This window comes from Papio anubis, chromosome X (assembly GCF_008728515.1).
Source record: "Papio anubis isolate 15944 chromosome X, Panubis1.0, whole genome shotgun sequence".
NCBI classification, from domain to species: Eukaryota; Metazoa; Chordata; class Mammalia; order Primates; family Cercopithecidae; genus Papio; species Papio anubis.
In genome coordinates this window covers 68,038,714-68,059,253 of record NC_044996.1, presented here as the reverse complement: position 1 = coordinate 68,059,253, position 20,540 = coordinate 68,038,714, and the positions used below count along the sequence as shown (strand labels likewise).

At 34.2% G+C, this 20,540-nt stretch overlaps 1 protein-coding gene across 5 annotated transcripts in view; it reads right to left on the bottom strand.

The window, feature by feature from the left end:
• Nucleotides 1-20,540, bottom strand: part of HDX (highly divergent homeobox) — a 188,687-nt gene that overhangs the window by 149,649 nt on the left and 18,498 nt on the right. For 4 of the 5 annotated variants that reach the window (XM_031660578.1, XM_031660577.1, XM_031660579.1 and 1 more), the window contains 2 exons: nt 8,090-8,236; nt 1,288-2,391 (listed from right to left, as the gene is read on the bottom strand). In XM_031660578.1, the coding sequence (XP_031516438.1) occupies nt 1,288-2,391; nt 8,090-8,236 (1,251 nt within the window). Of the gene's footprint in view, nt 1-1,287; nt 2,392-3,631; nt 4,149-8,089; nt 8,237-20,540 lie in introns of those variants that run through there. The other variant, XM_031660581.1, reaches the window with a different exon arrangement.

Here is a 20,540-nt window from a genome sequence, read left to right as displayed (position 1 = left end):
AGAGCTGTAAGATAGAGGGAGCTAAAAGAAGATGGTTCCTTAAACTGGTTCAGAACAGCCTGGAAGCATCTTAAATCCAGACAAATCTTAAGTATTGTGGTTGAAAAGATAGGAAGTGCTAGGCTGGGCCCAGTGGCTCACACCTGTAATCCCAGCACTTTGGGAGGCCGAGGGGGGCGGATCACCTGAGGTCAGGAGTTCAAGACCAGTCTGGTCAACATGGTGAAATCCCATCTCTAATAAAAATACAAAAATTATCTGGGCGTGGTGGCACACGCCTGTAGTCCCAGCTACTTGGGAGGTTAAGGCAGGAGAATTGCTTGAACCGGGGAGCAGAGGTTGCAGTGAGCCAAGATCACGTCACTGCACTCCAGCCTGGGTAACAGAGCGAGACTCCGTCTAAAAAAAAAAAAAAAAAAAAAAAAAAAAAAAAAAAAAAAAAAAAAAAAAAAAAAGGGAAAAGAAAAGAAAAGAGAAGAAGTTCTAGCCAGTAGTAAGGAAAAATGGCAACCATTCAAGCTCTGCTATTCAAATTCTCTAAAGCAGATTTTTCAGAGGGAATTATCTATAGGTTAAGAGATGTTCTGAAGTAGGTTTATACCTCACTGTTAATGTGATTATTTGAAGCATACCTGAACAATTGAATATATTAAACAGTAAATAAATAACAACTATTTTGCACATAGGTCTAAAATTGCAATAATTCTTACTCTGAATATGTCTTTTCCCTATAAACTTTTTAAATGACTATTTGACTACTGTCTCACTTAATGTTTTAATAAAGCATTTACATTTATAAAAAGCAGTTGGCTGAGTTACCATAGCCTCTGACTTCTCAGCCATCAGCACCTAAAGAAATGATTGACTTGCCTGGGTATGTACCAGGGAAGCCACCACTCATCTAGTGACAGCTCCCCAAAATGCAACTGAAAACCATTATAGGAATAATCTATTTTCAAGAGCATGAGCCTGACCAATTTAACCCTATTTTAGTAGTGGGAAGTTTCATACTACCCATTAAGCTCCTATTTCCTGAACAAAATCATTTTAAATGTCAGGAAAAAACTGTCATATTATAAAAATGACTATATTCCTGAAAAAAAGACCTCATCATTTAAAAACATGAGAAACAAAGCACAAGATTCTTCAAGGAGTTAACCCCAAACCACCACTTTGAAGCAAAAATCTCACATTACTTCAATACACGAGTTAAGCGATCCAGGTCCCAAATCTAACTGGATACAAACACAGTTTTTAAAACCTTTATAAAATAAATTTACACATTACCTGGTAATTGTTTTGGTTTTGTGATAATCTCAATTGGTTTGATGATGCAAAATGAGGAGAAAAATTACTCCGTAACGGATTTGTATTACTGTATATTGTACTAGATGCTGTATGTAATGAGGTCCGTGGTGTCAAATGGTAGTTTCTGTTTTGATACAGTACACTGTCTGACATATCTCTAATATTCACCATTTGTGAATTCGGCATATTTCTTCCTGGTCCAGGCAAGGTTGTACTTTGGTTCTCAGCTCGAAGGGAACTGCCACTTTCATAAAATCTCGAATAGCTTGGTATCTGTGCTCTCATCGATGCCAGCTCTTCCTCTCTGGCATATTCATCCTCAGCATCTCCAGTCTCCATTGCAATGGACAAACAATTTCCTTCTGCTGAGCTAGGCTTCTGTGGGGCATTTCCTCCCAGAATTCTCTGGGGGTAATCGCTAACTGCCAATGAAAACACTTCACGGATTTCCAAGTTTTGTGTTCTACAGTAAGGGTCTCTAATAGTTGGCTTTTGCCCACATAAGTTATGTAATGCTGGACCTGTGTGTTCAGGCTTATATGACCTTTGAATCCCAACTGGTTCAATTTTATAAGGTCGGTGGCACACAGAAGATTTTTGAGGTACTGTCATTTCAGAAGCTTGTACTGAAGAGTTTCCATAGTTTTTCTTTGTGTGATTGAATACTGAGTTTCCAGCATTTAGCACACTTGTCTGTCTTGACAAAATAATTGTTTTTTCACCTAGGAGTAGGGAAGCATTTTTACAGTGTGCTACTTGTCTTTGAACAGGAATGTGCAACTGAAACTCAGTATCATTTTTAGTGGCTGTTTTCTGCATAGGGATTTTATGTGCTTCTGTAATTTGTGTGTCTGTATGTTTGTTTGTTCCTTGCCTACTTGATGAACTGGCTGGACTGTATATACCAGTCACAATGACATCATTATTGGCAGATGTCCAAGAAGACTGCTGGCTTGAGGGTCGAGTAATATTAACCACATTTCTGACTGTAATGTCTGGAGCTGACAAAGACGTTCCTGTTGTTGCTGTTCCAGATTCAGAGTTCTTACTACTCATCTTTCTTCTCTTATTGCCAACCCACGTCTGGAAGGATAAAACATGGTATTATAAAAAAAAAAATTTAAAACACACCAAGAAAAAACAAATTTTACATGATACATTATATTTTCATTTGTCTTGGAACCAAAGTGTGCATAAAAGTAAAAGAAAAAGATAAAATAACAGAAAAGCTAACTAAAGTATAAAGACAAAGATGATCAGGGACTCATACTTAATAAATACCTTCAAACTTTGAGAACAGAGTGTATTATTGTTTCTCTTCTCATAACACATCCAACTCATATGTATCAAGAAACTTAAAAATGTTTATACACTTTGACATAGTAAATATATTTATGGTAATTTATCCTAAAAATAACCTACAAATGTAGATAAAGTTTATATGCAATGATGTTCATCATATATTTATTTATAATATTGAAAAATTAAGAACATACTAAAGGTAGGCTATTTAATGGCATTAAGAAATGCTCATAGTGTTGTTAAACAAATACACAATTGCAATCTTTAGGCTCATCAACTTCCATTTTATAAATATATTGTAACTTGCTCAATTTCATACTATCAGATATTTATAGTAGTTTTTGAAATATTCTTTATTATAAATCATATTGCCATATACCTCGTCGTAGATGCATCTTTGTACTGCTGCTCCATTAGAATGTAATACTAAAAGAAAAATTGCTAGGCTCTAATATTTTCAAAGTGCCCTCCAATGTAAGAGTTCTGGTTTCCTCACACCCTCACCAAGAGTTTGCATTATCTTTTTATAGTCTTTACTAGTCCAGGAGTAAATAAAAAGTGTATAATTGCTGCTTTGATATGAATTTCTATGGTTACAATATTACTTTCATAGAATTCCCTATCCATTACCTTTACCTATTTTTATATTGAGGTGTTTACCTTTTTAAATTGATTTGTAAGAGTAATTTTCTACTAAAGACAGTAATAATTCTTTGTTACAAGTTGTAAATTTTGTTTTCAGTTTGTCATTAATTTATGGTAGTTATTGTCTTCTTTACATTTTTCTCTACTTACCAAATTTTGTACAATAAATAGATATTTTCTAAACAGAATAAGATTATTAATAAAAATACTAGTGGTTGATGTTTAGGATTTAATTATAAAATACGTATTTTAATGTAAGTAATTTATTATAATGATCTTAGTATTATTTTTCTGAGTCATGGATCTAAAATTATACAATAAGAAATATATTCTATAATGTGATTACTAAACTTTATAATGATTCCAAAATGCATACCATATTATAAACACCAAAGCACATTAATCTATTAAGAATTAAACAGGCCAGGCCCAGTGGCCCATGCCTGCAACCCCAGCACTTTGGGAAGCCAGGCAGGAGGATCTCTTGAGGCCAACATCTTGAGACCAGCCTGAGCAATATAGGGGGACTCGGTCTCCACCAAAAATTTTCCTAAAAAAGAATTAAAAGAACTGAATAAATGAAAACATGAAATGAACCAGCCTTGAACAAACATGGTTCCGAGTATATTTGTTTAACTTTTATATGGATGTGTTTTTGAAGACCACATAAACTGTCAAATTTTCAATGTTTACTGTACATCTTATACAATTTAAAATTATATACATTAGTGTTGCTGTAATACTGTAAATAAAAGCTAATATGTATTGAATCCCCATTATGTGATCTCTCTATAGATAGACAGATGATAGATAGATAGATAGATAGATAGATAGATAGATAGATAGATAGATTTTCATTTGCCTTGGAACCAAGGTGTACATACAGGTAAAAGAAAAAAATAAAATAAAAAATCTAAAGTATAAAGAATATATAATAATCTATAAAGGTTCTATAATAAAGGATCTATAATAGATCTGTCTATATAGAGTGTTATATATATACATATGTATAAAAAACCTCCTTTGGTAGGTGTTATTTTTCTAATTGTGTAAATGAAGAAACTGAGGTTCAGAAATAATAAATAGCTTGTGGAAGGATATTCTAGGCGCAAGTGAGAGAGCAAAGATTCCGTCAATTCTACCTTGCCTGAAAGCACATTAAACCTTCCACTACCCTACATGTAGTGGTTAGAAACTCCTGAAAATAGTCATCTCTATTGGCCATTTTATTTTTATAATTATTGTTTCTCCCATAAAGAAAATGTTCCACAAACTGTAGTGTTCCACTTTACTTCACATGAGGCAGTGGAAATTTTAAACTCACTCTGACTTTCATGAAACAGCAGGAGTGAGAATGAAAAGCAGAAAGATGTACGAATATAAATGTCACAGGAGACGGGAGAAAAACTAAAAGGTTTTAAATTATATACTAGAGAAATATTTAAAACTAAAATGTTAAAAGTTGAATTTTACAAATATTCAAAATAAGTTGCCACATTATGGCTTTTTAAGTAAAAATAATCTGTGAGAAGCATAATGTATTTGTACATAATCTTTACAAAAATATAAAAGCATTACATTAAAAAATTTAATGGGAAAGCACAGTAAAATTATAAAATTTGAATTCAAGAACTATGACATCTGGAGGACAGCTCTGGGCCACTTAAAAAAAGAAAAACACACGCACACAACATAACCTACTGTGTTCTCTTCACTCAATGTCTACTTTAACTCAGGAAGTTTAAGAGTGATTTTAGTGCATTGCAAATTTATGGCTTACTTATAAAGTTGTATAGTTTATACATGCATATGCATATTATATATAGTTTCTTATGTAGCTTAATATTTATATAATGTACCCATCAAAAAGTAAAATGCAGTAGAATAATATCCATATACATAAGAAATAGCTATATAGCAACCTAGCAACCTCCCTTGTCCAGAACACAACCAACATAGATGTCACGAGATCCATGTACTTCACTACAACACCTAACCTTAAAACCAACTGTCAACAACAAATTAGAAATTGCAAAATAGAAGGGATATTAGTGATAGAGGTTGCTGTTGACAGGCACCCCGAGAGTACCAAAACTAAAATTGTTCACTAAACATTGCTCACTAAAGGGAAAAGAGAAGGAACACAAAACAGAAGCAATGGGAGAAATCACTAAATAGCAGTCTGGTGTCCTTTAAGGAAAAAAATAACTCCATATACCTTACCAAGTTGTGAGTATTATTATTTTATGGCACAGTATAATAATTGATTTCCATAGTGAAAACCCTGAGTAAAAAAGTAAGGGTTCAATTATTTTCCACATTCTCAATTGAAAAAAGTAGGAAAGCATATAAATAGGAAGGTATATAAGAAATATTTCCATTTAAAATGAAAATAATGAAATTACATTGCCTGAGGTTTCCCAAAAGCTGAATTAAATTTTACTAAAATTTGTTCAGTTGTTATCAATTATTATCAAAATATACCAAAGCTTATAAGATGTAAATGATTCTCATTTATGTTACATCTTAAAAGATGTGTCAAACAAAATTGATATGATGAGAATTTGGGCTTAGGAACGAATAAAGTGATATTACACAGGAAAAAAAGAAAGAAAAGTCATTCGGCCATTAATCTTTAGTGTCCATAAATTTATGTTTCAGTTCTCTCTTTGAAATTCACTGTCTCTAAACTTCTTTCCCTTTTTTTATATCTCTTTCTTTGTTTTCTTGTTTTTTTACCCCAGTATATTTATTTTTGCTTGATGTTTTAACTTTTTAAGTTTTCTTTACATTGAGATCAAGTTCTTAATACAGTGGGACTTAAAGATTTTTTAAAAGAAAAATGCAATGAATACTTCATTAATAATAATAAAGATCTCTTTCAAGTAGAACATGTAACCCTAGCAAAGTATCCGGGGAAGGGGGTGGGATATAGAGTGATGAGTCTACAAAAAAATTCCTTTTGCCCTTTAACTGGAAAAGCCATCAAAATTGTGTTGGGATTTAGATTAGGAAGACTGAATTTCTGTAAAATTTACATTGGAATGGAGGGAATGAATCCATTTTTTACACTTCTTTGTAACATGTTAACATTTTACTGATAATCTATATTCTAAGAAATTATATATTTCATTCCCATTGTTTGTTTTAGATTTTCACACCATTTTGAGCATAAATATAAATCTCTGTATTTCAACACTCTCAATACTCAATCACAATAAAGTAAGTTATGAGGGGAAGATTGCAATAACACATTGGAAATATGAAAGATTTCACAATATGAAAGATTTTCACAATGCAGCTACCTGGCAAGGGTTTTCACTTTAAGGTAATGACAAGATAAAAGAAAAAAAAAAAGCAGAGAAAATTACTGCAGGAAAAAGAAAGTAGCACTTGTTAACTGCAATCTCATCATCTTAAAATCTAATACATTTTTATATTATATTTTCTAATACAGTTAGACATTTTGCTCTGTGGCTTAGTGAAGATATTTCAAATAAGCCATGTAGAGCTGTTAATAGGAGATATTTCTGGTTCTTAAACAAATCTGAGTATGATGACTGGTCTCAGAAAATAAGAAACAGATATCCTGGGCCGGGCGCGGTGGCTCACGCCTGTGATCCCAGCACTTTGGGAAGCCGAGGCGGGCAGTTCATCTGAGGTCAGGAGTTCGAGACCAACCTGTCCAACATGGCGAAACCCAGTCTTTACTAAAACTACAAAGAATTAGCCAGGCGTGGTGGTGGGCACCTGTAATTCCAGCTACTTGGGAGGCTGAGGCAGGAGAATCGCTTGAACCCGGGAGGTGGAGGCTGCAGAGAGCTGAGATCGCGCCACTGCGCTCCAGCCTGGGCAACAAGAGCAAAACTCCATTTCAAAACAAAAAAGAAAAAAAAAAAAGAAAAAAAAGAAACAGATATCCTGGATATTTTTGTCTAGAATTGGTGGCATAATTCCCTATTTGAAGGCGAATAAATATTGTAGTCTTTAAGAAACACATATTCTGAATAATTATTAAGCTATACTTATCTTTAGGTTCTTTGAAGGTACATCGAAAGCAAAATAAAGAACAGACATCCTTTCTCTTTCCTAAATTAGCCTAATGAATGTGAAGTAGGAGAAAGTTGCTAATCTTTCAATCACTAAGATTTCACACCAAGAGGATTTGTAACATTTTCAAACAGACATAAAAGTTCCTATGCATTCAATAAAATCTGTGACCAGTTCTGTTAGATTTATTTCTTGCCTTTTCTCAATCACCTTCTCATTACCTTTCAAGAATGTAGCAGCTCTGATTTTTACAACTGAATAACTATGACTGTGATAAAGAAAAATTTATTCCCTTAGGATTCCTTGTCCCTTACTTGCCTACCCATCAAAATGCACGCATTTTGCTTAGAAAGAGAACGTATTTATAAAGCAGACCAAATGCCTGATGAAAAATTCAGATACAATGAAAAATACGTCACCTATAGTATTCACTTGATAAATGCCTGTTTTACTGATATCATTTTTGGGGATTACATCTACATTAATTTGGGGTTTAAAGAGCATAAGATCAACAATGAATCTTAAATGTATGTATTAGATTAAAAAGCTAAGATTTTAAAAAGATGTTTACACTGCAAGGGTTTTTGTGTTTTCAAGGTATTTATAGAAACAAATACAAACTGAAAGATTAGTCCTATTTATTTTTAAAACAGTATTGTTATACCAGGGAAGTGAAGTTGTTTATAAAATTAGTGACTTCATACCCTGAGTATTTTTCTCGTATTAAGCAAATATCACTTGTAATAAGAAGCTTTAAATTTGAGTGTAAGACCTCAATACTTACCCTGACTACACTGAAGTCCAGCTTAGTCTCCTGTGCACACTGTAATATGAGCTGAAAGCAATTTTTACTTTGATTTGTCATTCCATTTTCATAATAACGCTGTAAAATCCTTTGTTGTTCTACAGTAAATACAGAACGTAGATTCATCTAAAAATAAAAGAAGATACTCTGAAAATTGGAATAAAAATTTGGTATGTGTAGAATTTGTACTCCTATTTTTTTTATACAATTTCAGTGCTTCCAAGCTGTAAGACTTCTGCAAGTGAATTAATCCCCAGTAGTGGGCAATAATTTGTGTGCTAAAGGGAGACAGCTTCTCAATGAAAAATATGCATAGTGCAAACACTTATTGAATTTATTCAGATAATGTACCAACTTTAAAGAAAAAAAACACAAAACAAAAAAGAGGAAAGTCTTTATCTGGTTAGTGTTAATACATGGGGGAAAAGAAGGTAATTTCACTGAAATAAATATTTATGGCTAGTAAAGTCAGAGATGGTGGTAGCCATACGTGATCAATTATCAACAGGGACACTCACTGTTCTTTGTCAAGCAAGGCATCTGGCATATGTCTTATAGCCAGAAGCTCTGCCCTGGAACAAAAGGGTGCTTTTGTTTTTCCTCTTGGATAAAGGGATTCTTCTTATATATTAAAACAAAACCTCTCTTTAGAGCTTAAATATAAAAAAGAAGGTTTAGTGACTGTGAACATTTCTGTGCTTTAGGGAATACTAACCAAGATAATTATTTTAATAAACATAGAATATACATAAAAATTTTAAATTATGTACATTTTACTAAAAACAGCCATGTTAAAACTATGTACCTTTTAATTAAATTGACATCATCACAATTTGACAAGATAAGTTAGAAAAATGTTTTATCTTTCCTGCCAATAGATAAAATGTTTAATACTAAGGGTATACAACTCTGTGAATTTAAAGAATAAAAGTCAGGTCAAACTCTTCTTTAAAAACGATAAATTCTAGTAGTGCGTTTAATAAAGAATCCTTGTGATTAGATTAAGTCAATTTTGGGTTCTTGTTAAAAGCTGTCACACTAAACTTGTTAATCCCAAAAATTGACAGAAAAAAATACCACATCTTTTCCAAGAAAAGTGTCTCCTCAAAATTAAGAAAACAGCAACACATTAGTTGGGCATGGTGGTGTGAGCCTGTGGTCCCAGCTACTTGGGAGGCTGAGGTAGGAGGATTGCTTGAACCCCGGATGTGGAGGTTGCAGTGAGCTGAAATCACACCACTGTACTCCAGCCTGGGTGACAGAAACTGTCTCAAAACAGAAAAAAAGAGGAAAGAAAAGAAAAGAAAAGAAAGGAAGGAAGGAAGGAAGGAAGGAAGGAAGGAAGGAAGGAAGGAAGGAAGGAAGGAAGGAAGGAAGGAAGGAAAGGGAGAAGAAGAAAAGAAAAGAAGAAAAGAAAAAAGAAAGAAAAGAAAAGAAAAGAAAAAAGAAAAAAAGAGCAACAACAAAGCTCTTCAAGCCAAACCAGACAGGAATTTTTCTAGCATACTGTGTATGGAAATAATCAAGTACATTGACATGGAAATAACATCTTTCTCTGAATGCTTTGAACAATAAAGCTCTCTAATAAGGAAAGTAAGCAGTCACCCAGTCATCCAGTGCAGTCGGTACACCTGACTTTCTTTCTTGCCCACACAAGCATCTATCTCATCTATCTCCTATCTAATGTTAAGAGATCTGATGAGAGAAAATCAGATGTAGGCAAGCACCAGGAAAGATGAGAGTAAAGTTTCTCTCTGAAACATCAGAAGCAAAGACTTCTACTGACTTTCTGAAGGGGATCTCATTCAGTGCACTAATGTGTAAGTCTAAACTGAACGAAATTTTCAAGGATGCGTGGACAAGTGAGCAGGAACAATATCCATTAAAGCATTTTTTTTTTTTTTCACTATCATGGCTGCCAGATTTCAGAGCAGTTTGGGGTTTCTTTTCCTAAATGATTCAGCCGCAGTCAAGAGAAGAGTCAGAAGATAGAGGTCAAATACCGGAAATATTTCTGGTATTTAGAAGCTGGTATGGATTTAGAAGCAAGGTACTTTGAAATGGGTTCTGAGGACAATGGTGAACTTCAAATCATTAATGTACAATCAGAACTCTGATCCTCCTCTGCAAGGCTGTACCTACTGCAAAAAGCCTAAAGTACAAGATGTAAGTGATCACGAAGTATGATAAAATCTGCCCCATATTTTCCCATTAGCTGGCTGCAACTCTCACATTTATCTAAGTGTGATATCAACCTACAAAACACACCAGGTCCTTCCCCATTGATACCAATAGCCAAATAAAGATGACTGAGTACTAAACAGATTTCCGGATACTGCAACTCTGACAATAGACAATGCAGATGCAGGGACCTTTTAGTTTTCCCTTTAAATTCATAAACAACAGCCCCAAGGCCACTTTGCTCAAAAGATCTACTATATTATAGGAAGTTAATTCTTTACAACAACTAGATAACCCCATTTGAGCAAGATAATTTATCATTACCTTCATCCACCCTAGTTATCTTGGCCTCTGAAGTGGCAAGATATTGAATGACTGCACAGCCAAGTTTCTTAATCATTTGCAACAAAATAATAAAAATAAACAGAGTTTTAAAAACAATATCTTTTAAAGTTGGGTTTTTATTTATGTGGAAGATAAAATGACAAAGCATTGGTTCCCTGGAAATTGAAGTCTGTTGGGTTGTGGTGGGGATGGTGGCTGAATTAAGGGATTGAGTGTTGAAGTAACAATTCATTTAGTTTTACCCCCAATATTCTATATTGTGCTACCCATTCAGCACATGCCCACCCATAGGAATAAGACAACCTCGGTTTTATGCTCAGCTTCATTGCTGACAATTTGGTAAATCATTTAATTTCCATGAATACCCATTACTAAGTCTGTAAAATGCTGGATTGTACAAGTCATCTTGTCTATCACTCTGGTTGCTACAAATAAGTTATGATATATGAACTCATTTGTCTTAAGTTGTAAAGCATGTTATAGTTGTAATATACCTATATTTTTAGTATAACTAGGCTCTTAAGTTTATATATCATATTTAGATATGGAATTTTTCAGGTTCTACTCAGGTTTAAGATTCAGTATTTTGATGAAGATTCTAAGACATTGAGAAAATATTAAATCATGCTTAGTATGTTCTATTCCAACAAGCTGAACAATGAGTATAATTTTTTAGATTTGTTGCTTTGGAAGTACCTGAAACATACAGCTTCTAAGAATGACTGCTTCCTTAGGTATTTCAGATAGCTAAGGCTATATTTTCACATGGAAACATTTGAGATAAATTCCTATATGATGTAACACTGTTCTTACAGATTCGATGCCATACTTAAAAGCAGCTCAATGCCTTACTAATGCCCCCGCTAATTAAAACATTTGAAAAGTACTAAAAAATTTACTTATAAGTATTCATTACTGGAAAACAAGATATTCTAAATGGGATGACACATTTGGAGGCTGAGGCAGGAGGATTTTTTGAGACCAGGAGTTTGAAACCAGCCTGGGCAGCATGGTGAGACCCCCACCTCTACAATTTTTATTTTTTTAATTTTAATTAATGTGGCATGGTGGCATGTGCCAGTAGACCAGTAGACCTAGCTATTCAGGAGGTTCAGGTGGTAGGGTCCCTTGAACCCAGGAGTTTGAGGTTACAGTGAGTTATGATTGCACCACTGCACTCCAGCCTGGGTGACAGAACAAAATCCTGTCTCTAAATAAATAAGCAAATAAATAAAATGGGACAAGTCCATAAATCATCATCAATTCAAATATAACACATTCTTTCCAATATTAAAAATGTGCATTTTGGATAAGCCATTGATGTTTTTGTTTACAAAGTGTTGAGCCAAGTTAAACATAACACATTGAATATCTTATTTTGGTCAACATGTCTATATTAATATTGTACTTTTTATCTATTGTTATTATTCACTTCTAAACTTACATACAGTAAAATTCACTGTTTTTCGTGTACAGTTTTATGAGTTAAGAGAAATGTATATAGTCATCAAACCATCACCAAAATCAAGACACACAATAGTTTTTTCACTCCCAAAAGTTTCCCTATGCTGCTTCATTAGCAAGCCCTCCAGCTACCCCAGCTCCTGGCAACCACTGTTTCTATAATTTTGACTTCTGTAGACTACCATATAAATGGAATCAACATGTAGACTTTTTAGCCAGCTTCTTTTACTTAGCATAGAGCATTTGAGATAAATACGTGTTGCTGTGTGTCATCAGTAGTTTGTCCCTTTTTCTTTTAAAGTCGTACTTCATTGTATTAACGTACCACAGTTAATTCATCCACTGAAGGACACTGAATGTTTTGAGTTCTTGGCTGTTATGAATAAAGCTGTTAAGAACATTTGTACACAGGTTTCTGTGTGCAGGTAAGTTTTCATTTCTCTTGAGTAAATACCTAGGAATGAAATTTCTGGGTGGTATGGTAAGTGTATGTTTAACTTCATAAGTTGTTAACCTGTTTTCAAAATTGGCTGTACAAATTTGCATTCTCAAATGCACTGAAAAACATTCAGTGAAAGATTCATTTCTTTCACTTCCTCATCAACATTTATTACAGTCATTTTTTAAAAAATTAGCCATTACCTAGGTGTGTAATTGAATATTATTGTTGTGGTTTTAATTTGCATTTCTCTAGTAACAAACGTTGTTGAACATCTTTTTGTATACTTATACACCACTTCTTTGTGGAAGTGTTTTACTCAAATATTTCCCATAAGTTTTAATTGTGTTGTTTGTTTACTTATTATTGAGTATTGAGGGTTCATTATATATTTTGGATACAAACCCTTCATCAGAAATATGATTTCCAATGTTTCTCCACCTGTGGCTTATCGTTTGCTAATTATTTATATCTTGTTTGATTTCTTTTACTAGAGATTTATAGTTTTCAGAAAACAGATCCAGCACATACTCTGTTAAATAAACACCTATATATTTTCTGGGGTTTTTTTTGGGGGGGGTATTACTGTAAATTGTATTTTTTTAAAACATTTCCAATTGTTCAGTGCTAGTTTATTAACCTGCAATTGATTTTGGTATATTGAAGTTGTATTCTGCAACTTTGCTAAACTAACTTACTACTTCCAGGGGATTCAGTTGATTGTTTGGTATTTTCTACACAATCATGTCCACAAACAGGGACAAGTTTATTTCTTGTTTTCTGACATGCATTCCTTTCATTTTCTATTTTGGCCTAAATGGACTGGCTAGGACATAAAGCATGATGTTTTAATAAGAGCTATGAGAGTAGACATTCTTGCCTTATTCTCAAGTTTGGAGGGAAAGCGTTAAATCTTTCACCATTAAGTATGATGTTCACTACAGGTTTTTCATACATGCCTCTCACCAGGCTAAAGAAGTTCCCTTTTATGTTTATTAAACTGAGTTTTTATTATTACTATTATTATTGTTACCACTAATGGATATTGAATTTTGTTAAATGCTTTTTCTTGCATCTATTGAAATGATTGTATAGTTTTTATTCCTTAATCTTTTGAAATGGTAAATTATGCTGATTGATTTTCAAATGTTAAACCAGCCTTCTCTTCCTGGAGGAAACCTCAGTTGGTAGTGATGTATTATTCTGTTTATATGTAATTTGATTAAATTTTTAAATATTTGGTTAAGAATGTTTTAGTCTATTTTTGTGAGGGATATTTGTATGTGGTTTTCTTTTCTTGCACTGTACTTGGTTTTAGTACCAGGGTAATAAGTTAGGAAGTATTTCCTTCATTTATGTATTCTAGAAGAAATCACATGGAATTGCTAATAATTTTATTTAAATCTTTCTTAGAAATCACCAGCGAAACCATCTGAACATGGAGTTTTCTTTGTGGGAATGTTTTGAAGTACAAATTACATTTCAATATTATTCAGATAATCTATTTATTATTGAGTGAGTTTTGATACTTTGTGTCTTTCAAGGAATTGCTCCATTTCATGTAAGTTGTTGAATTCAAAGGTATAAATTTGTTTATTAATAGTTCATTGTTTATTATTATTGTTTTACTGTCTGTAAGGTCTGGGGTGATGTACCTTTTTTCTTCTTGGTATTGGTAAATTGTTCTTCTTTATTTAGCATTTATTTACTGATCTTTTAAAAGATCACTGTTATTGATCATTTAAAAGAACTAGCTTTTAGTTTCATTAGTTTTGTCTATTGTTTTTCTGTCTTCATTTTCACTGATTTCTACTCTCTATTTTTTGTTCAACAAGTAATATTGAGTGCCTTCAATGTGCCAGATACAATGTACAAGGGACACAATATTTATCACAGGAGATATAGTGGACCCAGTGCTCATTGTTAGTCTTTTGATGCCACAGATTCCACATCACTGAGAGGTTATTTGGTTTGATTTTGTCCACCATTCTATTTACCGGACATATTTATTTTCCTACAACACTCTGCAACCCTTGTTTTCTGCCTTGTGTCATTTTATTAACAAATTGGCATCTGTTTTCCCTCTCTACAGGTGACTTTTCTCACCTTTTTAAGTGCTTATACAATTTTTTTTCTTAATTCTTAAATTTCAGTGACCACTAAATTCAATCTCAACCTTTATTTTTATTTTTTTTATTTTTTACTTTTAGATTCAGGATGTATATATGGTTTCTTTTTTTATTTTTTATTATTATTATACTTTAAGTTCTAGGGTACATGTGCATAATGTGCAGGTTTGTTACATATGTATACTTGTGCCATGTTGCTGTGCTGCACCCATCAACTCGTCAGCACCCATCAACTCGTCATTTACATCAGGTATAACTCCCAATGCAATAAGGTTTCTTACTTGGGTATATTGGATGATGCTGGGGTTTGCACTTCTAGTGAACCCGTCACCCAAATAGTGAACATAGTACCCAATAGGTAGTTTTCCAAATCTTGACTGCCTCCCTCCCTCCCCACTTTTGGAGTAGTCAGTGTCTATTGTTTCCATCTTTATGTCCACATGTACCTATTGTTTAGCTTCCACTTATAAATGAAAACATGTGTTATTTGACTTTCTGTTTTTGTATTAATTCACTTGGGATAATGGCCTCCAGCTGCATCCATGTTGTTGCAAAGAATATGATTTCATTCTTATTTATGGCTATGGAGTATTTCATGTTGTATATGTACCACATTTTCGTTGTCTAATCCACTGTTGATAGACACTTAGATTGATTCCATGTCTTTGTTATTATGAATAGAGCTGAAATATATATATGAGTCAAGGTATCTTTTAGATAAGACAATTTTTTTTTTCCTTTGGGTAGATACCCAGTGGTGATACTACTGGGTCAAATAATAGTTCTAGTTTTAGTTCTTTGAGAAATCTCCATACTGCTTTTCACAGGGGTTGTATTAGTCCATTCTCATACTGCTATAAAGAACTTTCCAAGACTGGGTAACTTAAAGAGGAAAGAGGTTTAATTGACTAACAGTTCTGCATGGCTGGGGAGGCTTCAGGAAACTTACAATCATGGCAGAAGGGAAAGTAAACATGTTCATTTTCACATGGTGGCAGGAAAGAGAATAATGATAGCCAAGAAAAGTGGAAGCCCCTTATAAAACCATAACATCTCATGAGAACTTACTCATTATCATAAGAATAGCATGGGATAAACTACTCCCATGAGTCAATTGTCTCCCATTGGTCCCTTCCACAACATGTGGGAATTCTGGGAGGTATATTTCAAGTTGAGATTTTGGTGGGGACACAGCCAAACCATATCATTCCATCTCTGGCCCCTCCCAAATCTCATGTCCTCACATTTCAAAACACAATCATACTCTTCCAAAAATCCCCCAAAGTCTTAACTCATTCCAGCATTAACCCAAAAGTCCAAGTCAAAAGTCTCATCTGAGACAAGGCAAGTCACTTCCACCTATGAGCCTGTAACATCAAAAGCAAGTTAGTTACTTCCTAGATACAGTGGGAGTACAGGCATTGGGTAAATACACCATTCTAAATGGGAGAAATTGGCCAGAATAAATGGGCTATAGGCCCCATGCAAGTTCAAAATCCAACAGGGTAGTCATTAAAACTTAAAGTTCCAAAATGATCTCCTTTGACTCCATGTCCCAAATTCAGTTTATGCTGATGCAAGGGATGGGCTTCAAGGGGCTTGGGCAGCTCCAATCTTGTGGCTTTGCAGGATACAGCCCCCATCCCAGCTGATTTCACAGACTGGTGTTAAATGTACATGTCTTTTCCAGGCTCATGGTGCAAGGTGTTGGTTGATCGGCCATTCTTGTGTCGAGGACAGTGGTCCTCTTCCCGCAGCTCTACTCTCTGTGCAGGGGCTCCAACCCCACATGTCCCTTCCACATTGCCTTAGCAGAGGTTCTCCATGAGGGCTCCACCCATGAAGCAAATGTCTGCAGGGACATCCAGGTATTTTCATACATCCTCTGAAATCTAGGTGGAGGTTCCCAAACCTCAATTCTTGACTTATGTGCACCTGCAGGACCAACAACATGTGTAAGTCACCAAGGTTTAGGTGGCTTTGCACCCCCTGAAGCAATGGCCTGAGCTGTATGTTGGCTCTTTTTAGCCATGGCTGGAATGCAGGGCACCAAGTCCCGACTGCACAAAGTAGCAAGGCCCAGGGCCTGACCCATGAAACCATTTTTTCTTTGTAGGTCCCTGCACCTCTGATGGGCGGGCTGCCGTGAAGACCTCTGAAATGCCCTGGAGACGTTTTCTCCATTGTCTTGGTGATTAGCATTTGGCTCCTCGTTACTTATGCAAATTTCTGCAGCTGGCTTGAATTTCTCACCAGAAAATGTAATTTTCTTCACTGCATCATCAGGCTGTACGTTTTCCAAACTTTTATGCTCTGCTTCCTCTTAAATGCTTTGTCACTTAGAAATGTCTTGCAGCAGATACCCTAAATCATCTCTCAAGTTCAAAGTTTCACAGATCTTTAGGTAAGGGGTAAAATACCACCAGTCTTTTTGTATAGCAAGAGCTACCTTTACCCCAGTTTCCAACAAGTTTCTCATCTTCATCTGAGACCACCTCAGCCTGGACTTCATTGTCCGTATCACTATCAGCATTTTGGTCAAAGCCATTTGACAAGTCTCTAGGAAGTTCCAAACTTCCCTACATCTTTCTGTCTTCTGAGCCCTCCAAGTCTCTAGGAAGTTACAAATTTTCTCACATTTTCCCATCTTCTTCGAGCCATGCAAACTGTTCCAACCTCTGCTTGTTACTCAGTTTCAAAGTTGCTTCCACATTTTTGGGTATCCTTATAGCAGTGCCCCACTTGCAGTACCAATTTACTGTATTAGTCTGTTCTCATGCTGCTATAAAGAATTGCTTGAGACTGGGTAATTTATTAATGAAAGAGTTTTAAGTGACTCATAATTCCACATGACTGGGGAGGCCTCAAAACTTACAGTCATGACAGAAGGGGAAGCAAACATGTCCTTCTTCACATAATGGCAAGAAATAAAAGAATGAGAACCAAGTGAAGAGGGAAGTTCCTTAGAAGGCCATCAGATCTTGTGATAGTTTGCTCACTATCATGAAAATAGCATGGGGGATACCACCCCATGATTCAGTTACCTCCCACAGGGTCCCTCCCACAACACATGGGGATTATGGGAACTGTAATTCAAGATGAGATTTTCAAGGGGACACAGCCAAACTATATCAGAGGTTGAACTAATTTACTTACATTCCTACCAATAGCATGTAATTGTCTCATCTTCTCCACATTCTCACCAATATCTGTTATTTTTTGAATTTTTAAAAATAGCCATTTTGACTGGCGTGAAATGGTATCTCACTGCAGTTTTATTTGTATTTCTCTGATGATCAGTGAAGTTGATCTGATCTTATATTTACTAGCCTCTTCATTTGGCTTTGTTTGGATTTAATTTACGTTTCTTTTCCTAGTTCCTTGAGATGGAAGCTTATACTGTTTATCTGAGACCTTTCTTCTTTTCTAAATACAAGCAATTAATGTTAAATTTACTTCTAAGTATTGCTTTGGTTACATTCTAAAAATTCTGATAAAGTATATTTTAATTATCATTCAGTTCAAAACATTTTCCAATTTCTCTTGTTTATTGTTTAATTAAAATATTTAGGGCATTTCCAGATGTCTTTCTATTATTAATTTTTAGTGTAATTTCATTATGATTAGAGAACATACTTTTTATCATGTCAATTCTTTAAATTTTTTTTAATTGTGTTTTATGTCTCAGAAAATGATTTCTCTTGGTGACTGTTCCATGAACACTTGAAAGGAATGTATATTCTGCTGTTGGGTGGTCATTTCTAAAAATGTCAATTAGGTCATGTTGTTTGATAGTATTTTTCAGGTTTTCTACATCCTTACTGACTTCTTCACAACTTTTTCTATCAATTACTAAAAGAGAAATGGTGTAATCTCCATCTATAACTATGGATTTGTCTATTTTTATTTTCAGTTCTGGAAGTTTTTGCTTTAGGTGTTTGTTTGTTTGTTTGTTTGTTTGTTTGTTTGTTTGAAACATAGTCTCACTCCATCACGCAGGCTGGAGTGCAGTGGCACAAACTTGGCTCTCTGCAACTTCCATTTCCTGGGTTCAAGCAATTCTCATGCCTCCTGAGTAGCTGGGATTATAGGCATACATCAACACACCTAGCTAATTTTTGTATTTTTAGTAGAGACGGTGTTTCACCATGTTGGCCAGGCTGGTCTTGAACTCCTGGCCTCAAGTGATCTGCCCTCCTTGGCCTCCCAAAGTGCTAGGATTACTGGTGTTAGCCACCAGGCCTAGCCAACTTTTTGCTTTATGTATTTTGAAGATCTGTTGTTAGGCACATATACATGTAGTATTGTTACATCTTTTTGGCAAATTGACTCTTTATTCTTTAGTTATGTAATGCCTCTCTTTATTCCTGGTACTAGTTTTTGCTCTGCATTCTACTTTGCCAGACACCAATATATATACTCCAGCTTTGTTTTGATTGCTGTACCATAGTATATCACTTTCTATATTGTATTTTACCCTATGTCTTTATATATAAAATGTATTTCTTTTATAAAACATATAGTTTGGTTATTTAATCCAATATGACAATGTCTTTTAATTAGGTTCTTTATACCGCTACATTTAATGTAATTACTGATAAGGTAGGATATAGGTATACCGTTTTATTTGTTGTTTTCTGTTTGTCCCTCTGATATTGATCTCTTTTTTCCACTTCTTTTGGACTATCTGAATACTTTTTGGTATTCTGTTTTAATTTTTTTTCTTTTTTGCTAATTTTTTTGCATATATTAAGTGATTGTTTTAAGGATTACAATGTATATATCCATTTTTTCTTTTTACACAGTTAATATTTTACAACCTCAATGACAACTATCTAGGTCCCTTTTCCCTCCCCTCTTTGTGTTTTAGTCATCATACAAAGTACATCTCTATGTATTAGAAACCCTGATACACAATGTTATCGTTTTTACTTTCAACTGTCATACATATTTTAAGGAACTTAAGAAGACAAAAATAGAACAATATTTACCCAGAATTTACCATTTAGTTTGATCCTATTTTTGCTCCTGAAACTCAAATTTTCTCCTGCTATCATTTCCATTCAGCCTGAATAACTTACTTTAACATTTTTAAGAATAGATCTGTTTGTGAAAATTTTTCTTAGGATTTTTAAATCTGAGAATGTCTTTATGTCATCATTTCTGATACATATTTTCATGAACTATAGGAATCTGGGTTGACTTTTTTTTTTTTCATTTAAAGATGTTTTTCCACTGTTTTACATCTCCATGATTTCTCATGAGAAAAATTCAGTCATTCATATCCTTGTTTTCCTATGTATATGCTGTTTTTCTATGGCTATTTTCAACATTTTTTGTTACCTCTGGCTTTCAGCAGTTGGATTACTAAGTGCCTAGGCATAATTTTATTTGATTTTATATTATTCCAAGCTCCTTGATCTTGAATCTGTAAATTTTCATCTTTTGTAAAATTTGGGAAGTTTTCAGCCATTATTTCTTCAAATATTTTTTTCTATGCCAATCTCTCTCCTGTCCTTCTGGGATTTCAGTGACATGAATACTATTTTTATATCATCCCATAGGACATGAGGTTCTGTTCACATTTCTACATATTTTTTTCCTCTCTGTTCATCAGATTAAATAATTTGTGTTGATTTATCTTAGTGTTCACTGACTGTTTCCACTGTCTTCACCATTCTGCTACTGAGCACAGATGGTGCCTTTAAAAAATTTCAGATAATGAATTTTCAACTCTATAATTTCCATTTAGTATTATTTTGTAGGCTCTATTACTCTGCTGAGAACTTCTCACAGCTTACTCTTTTTCAAGATGTTTATTTTCATCTAAGGGAGCATAGTTATAGTAGCTGTTTTAACACCTTTTGATACA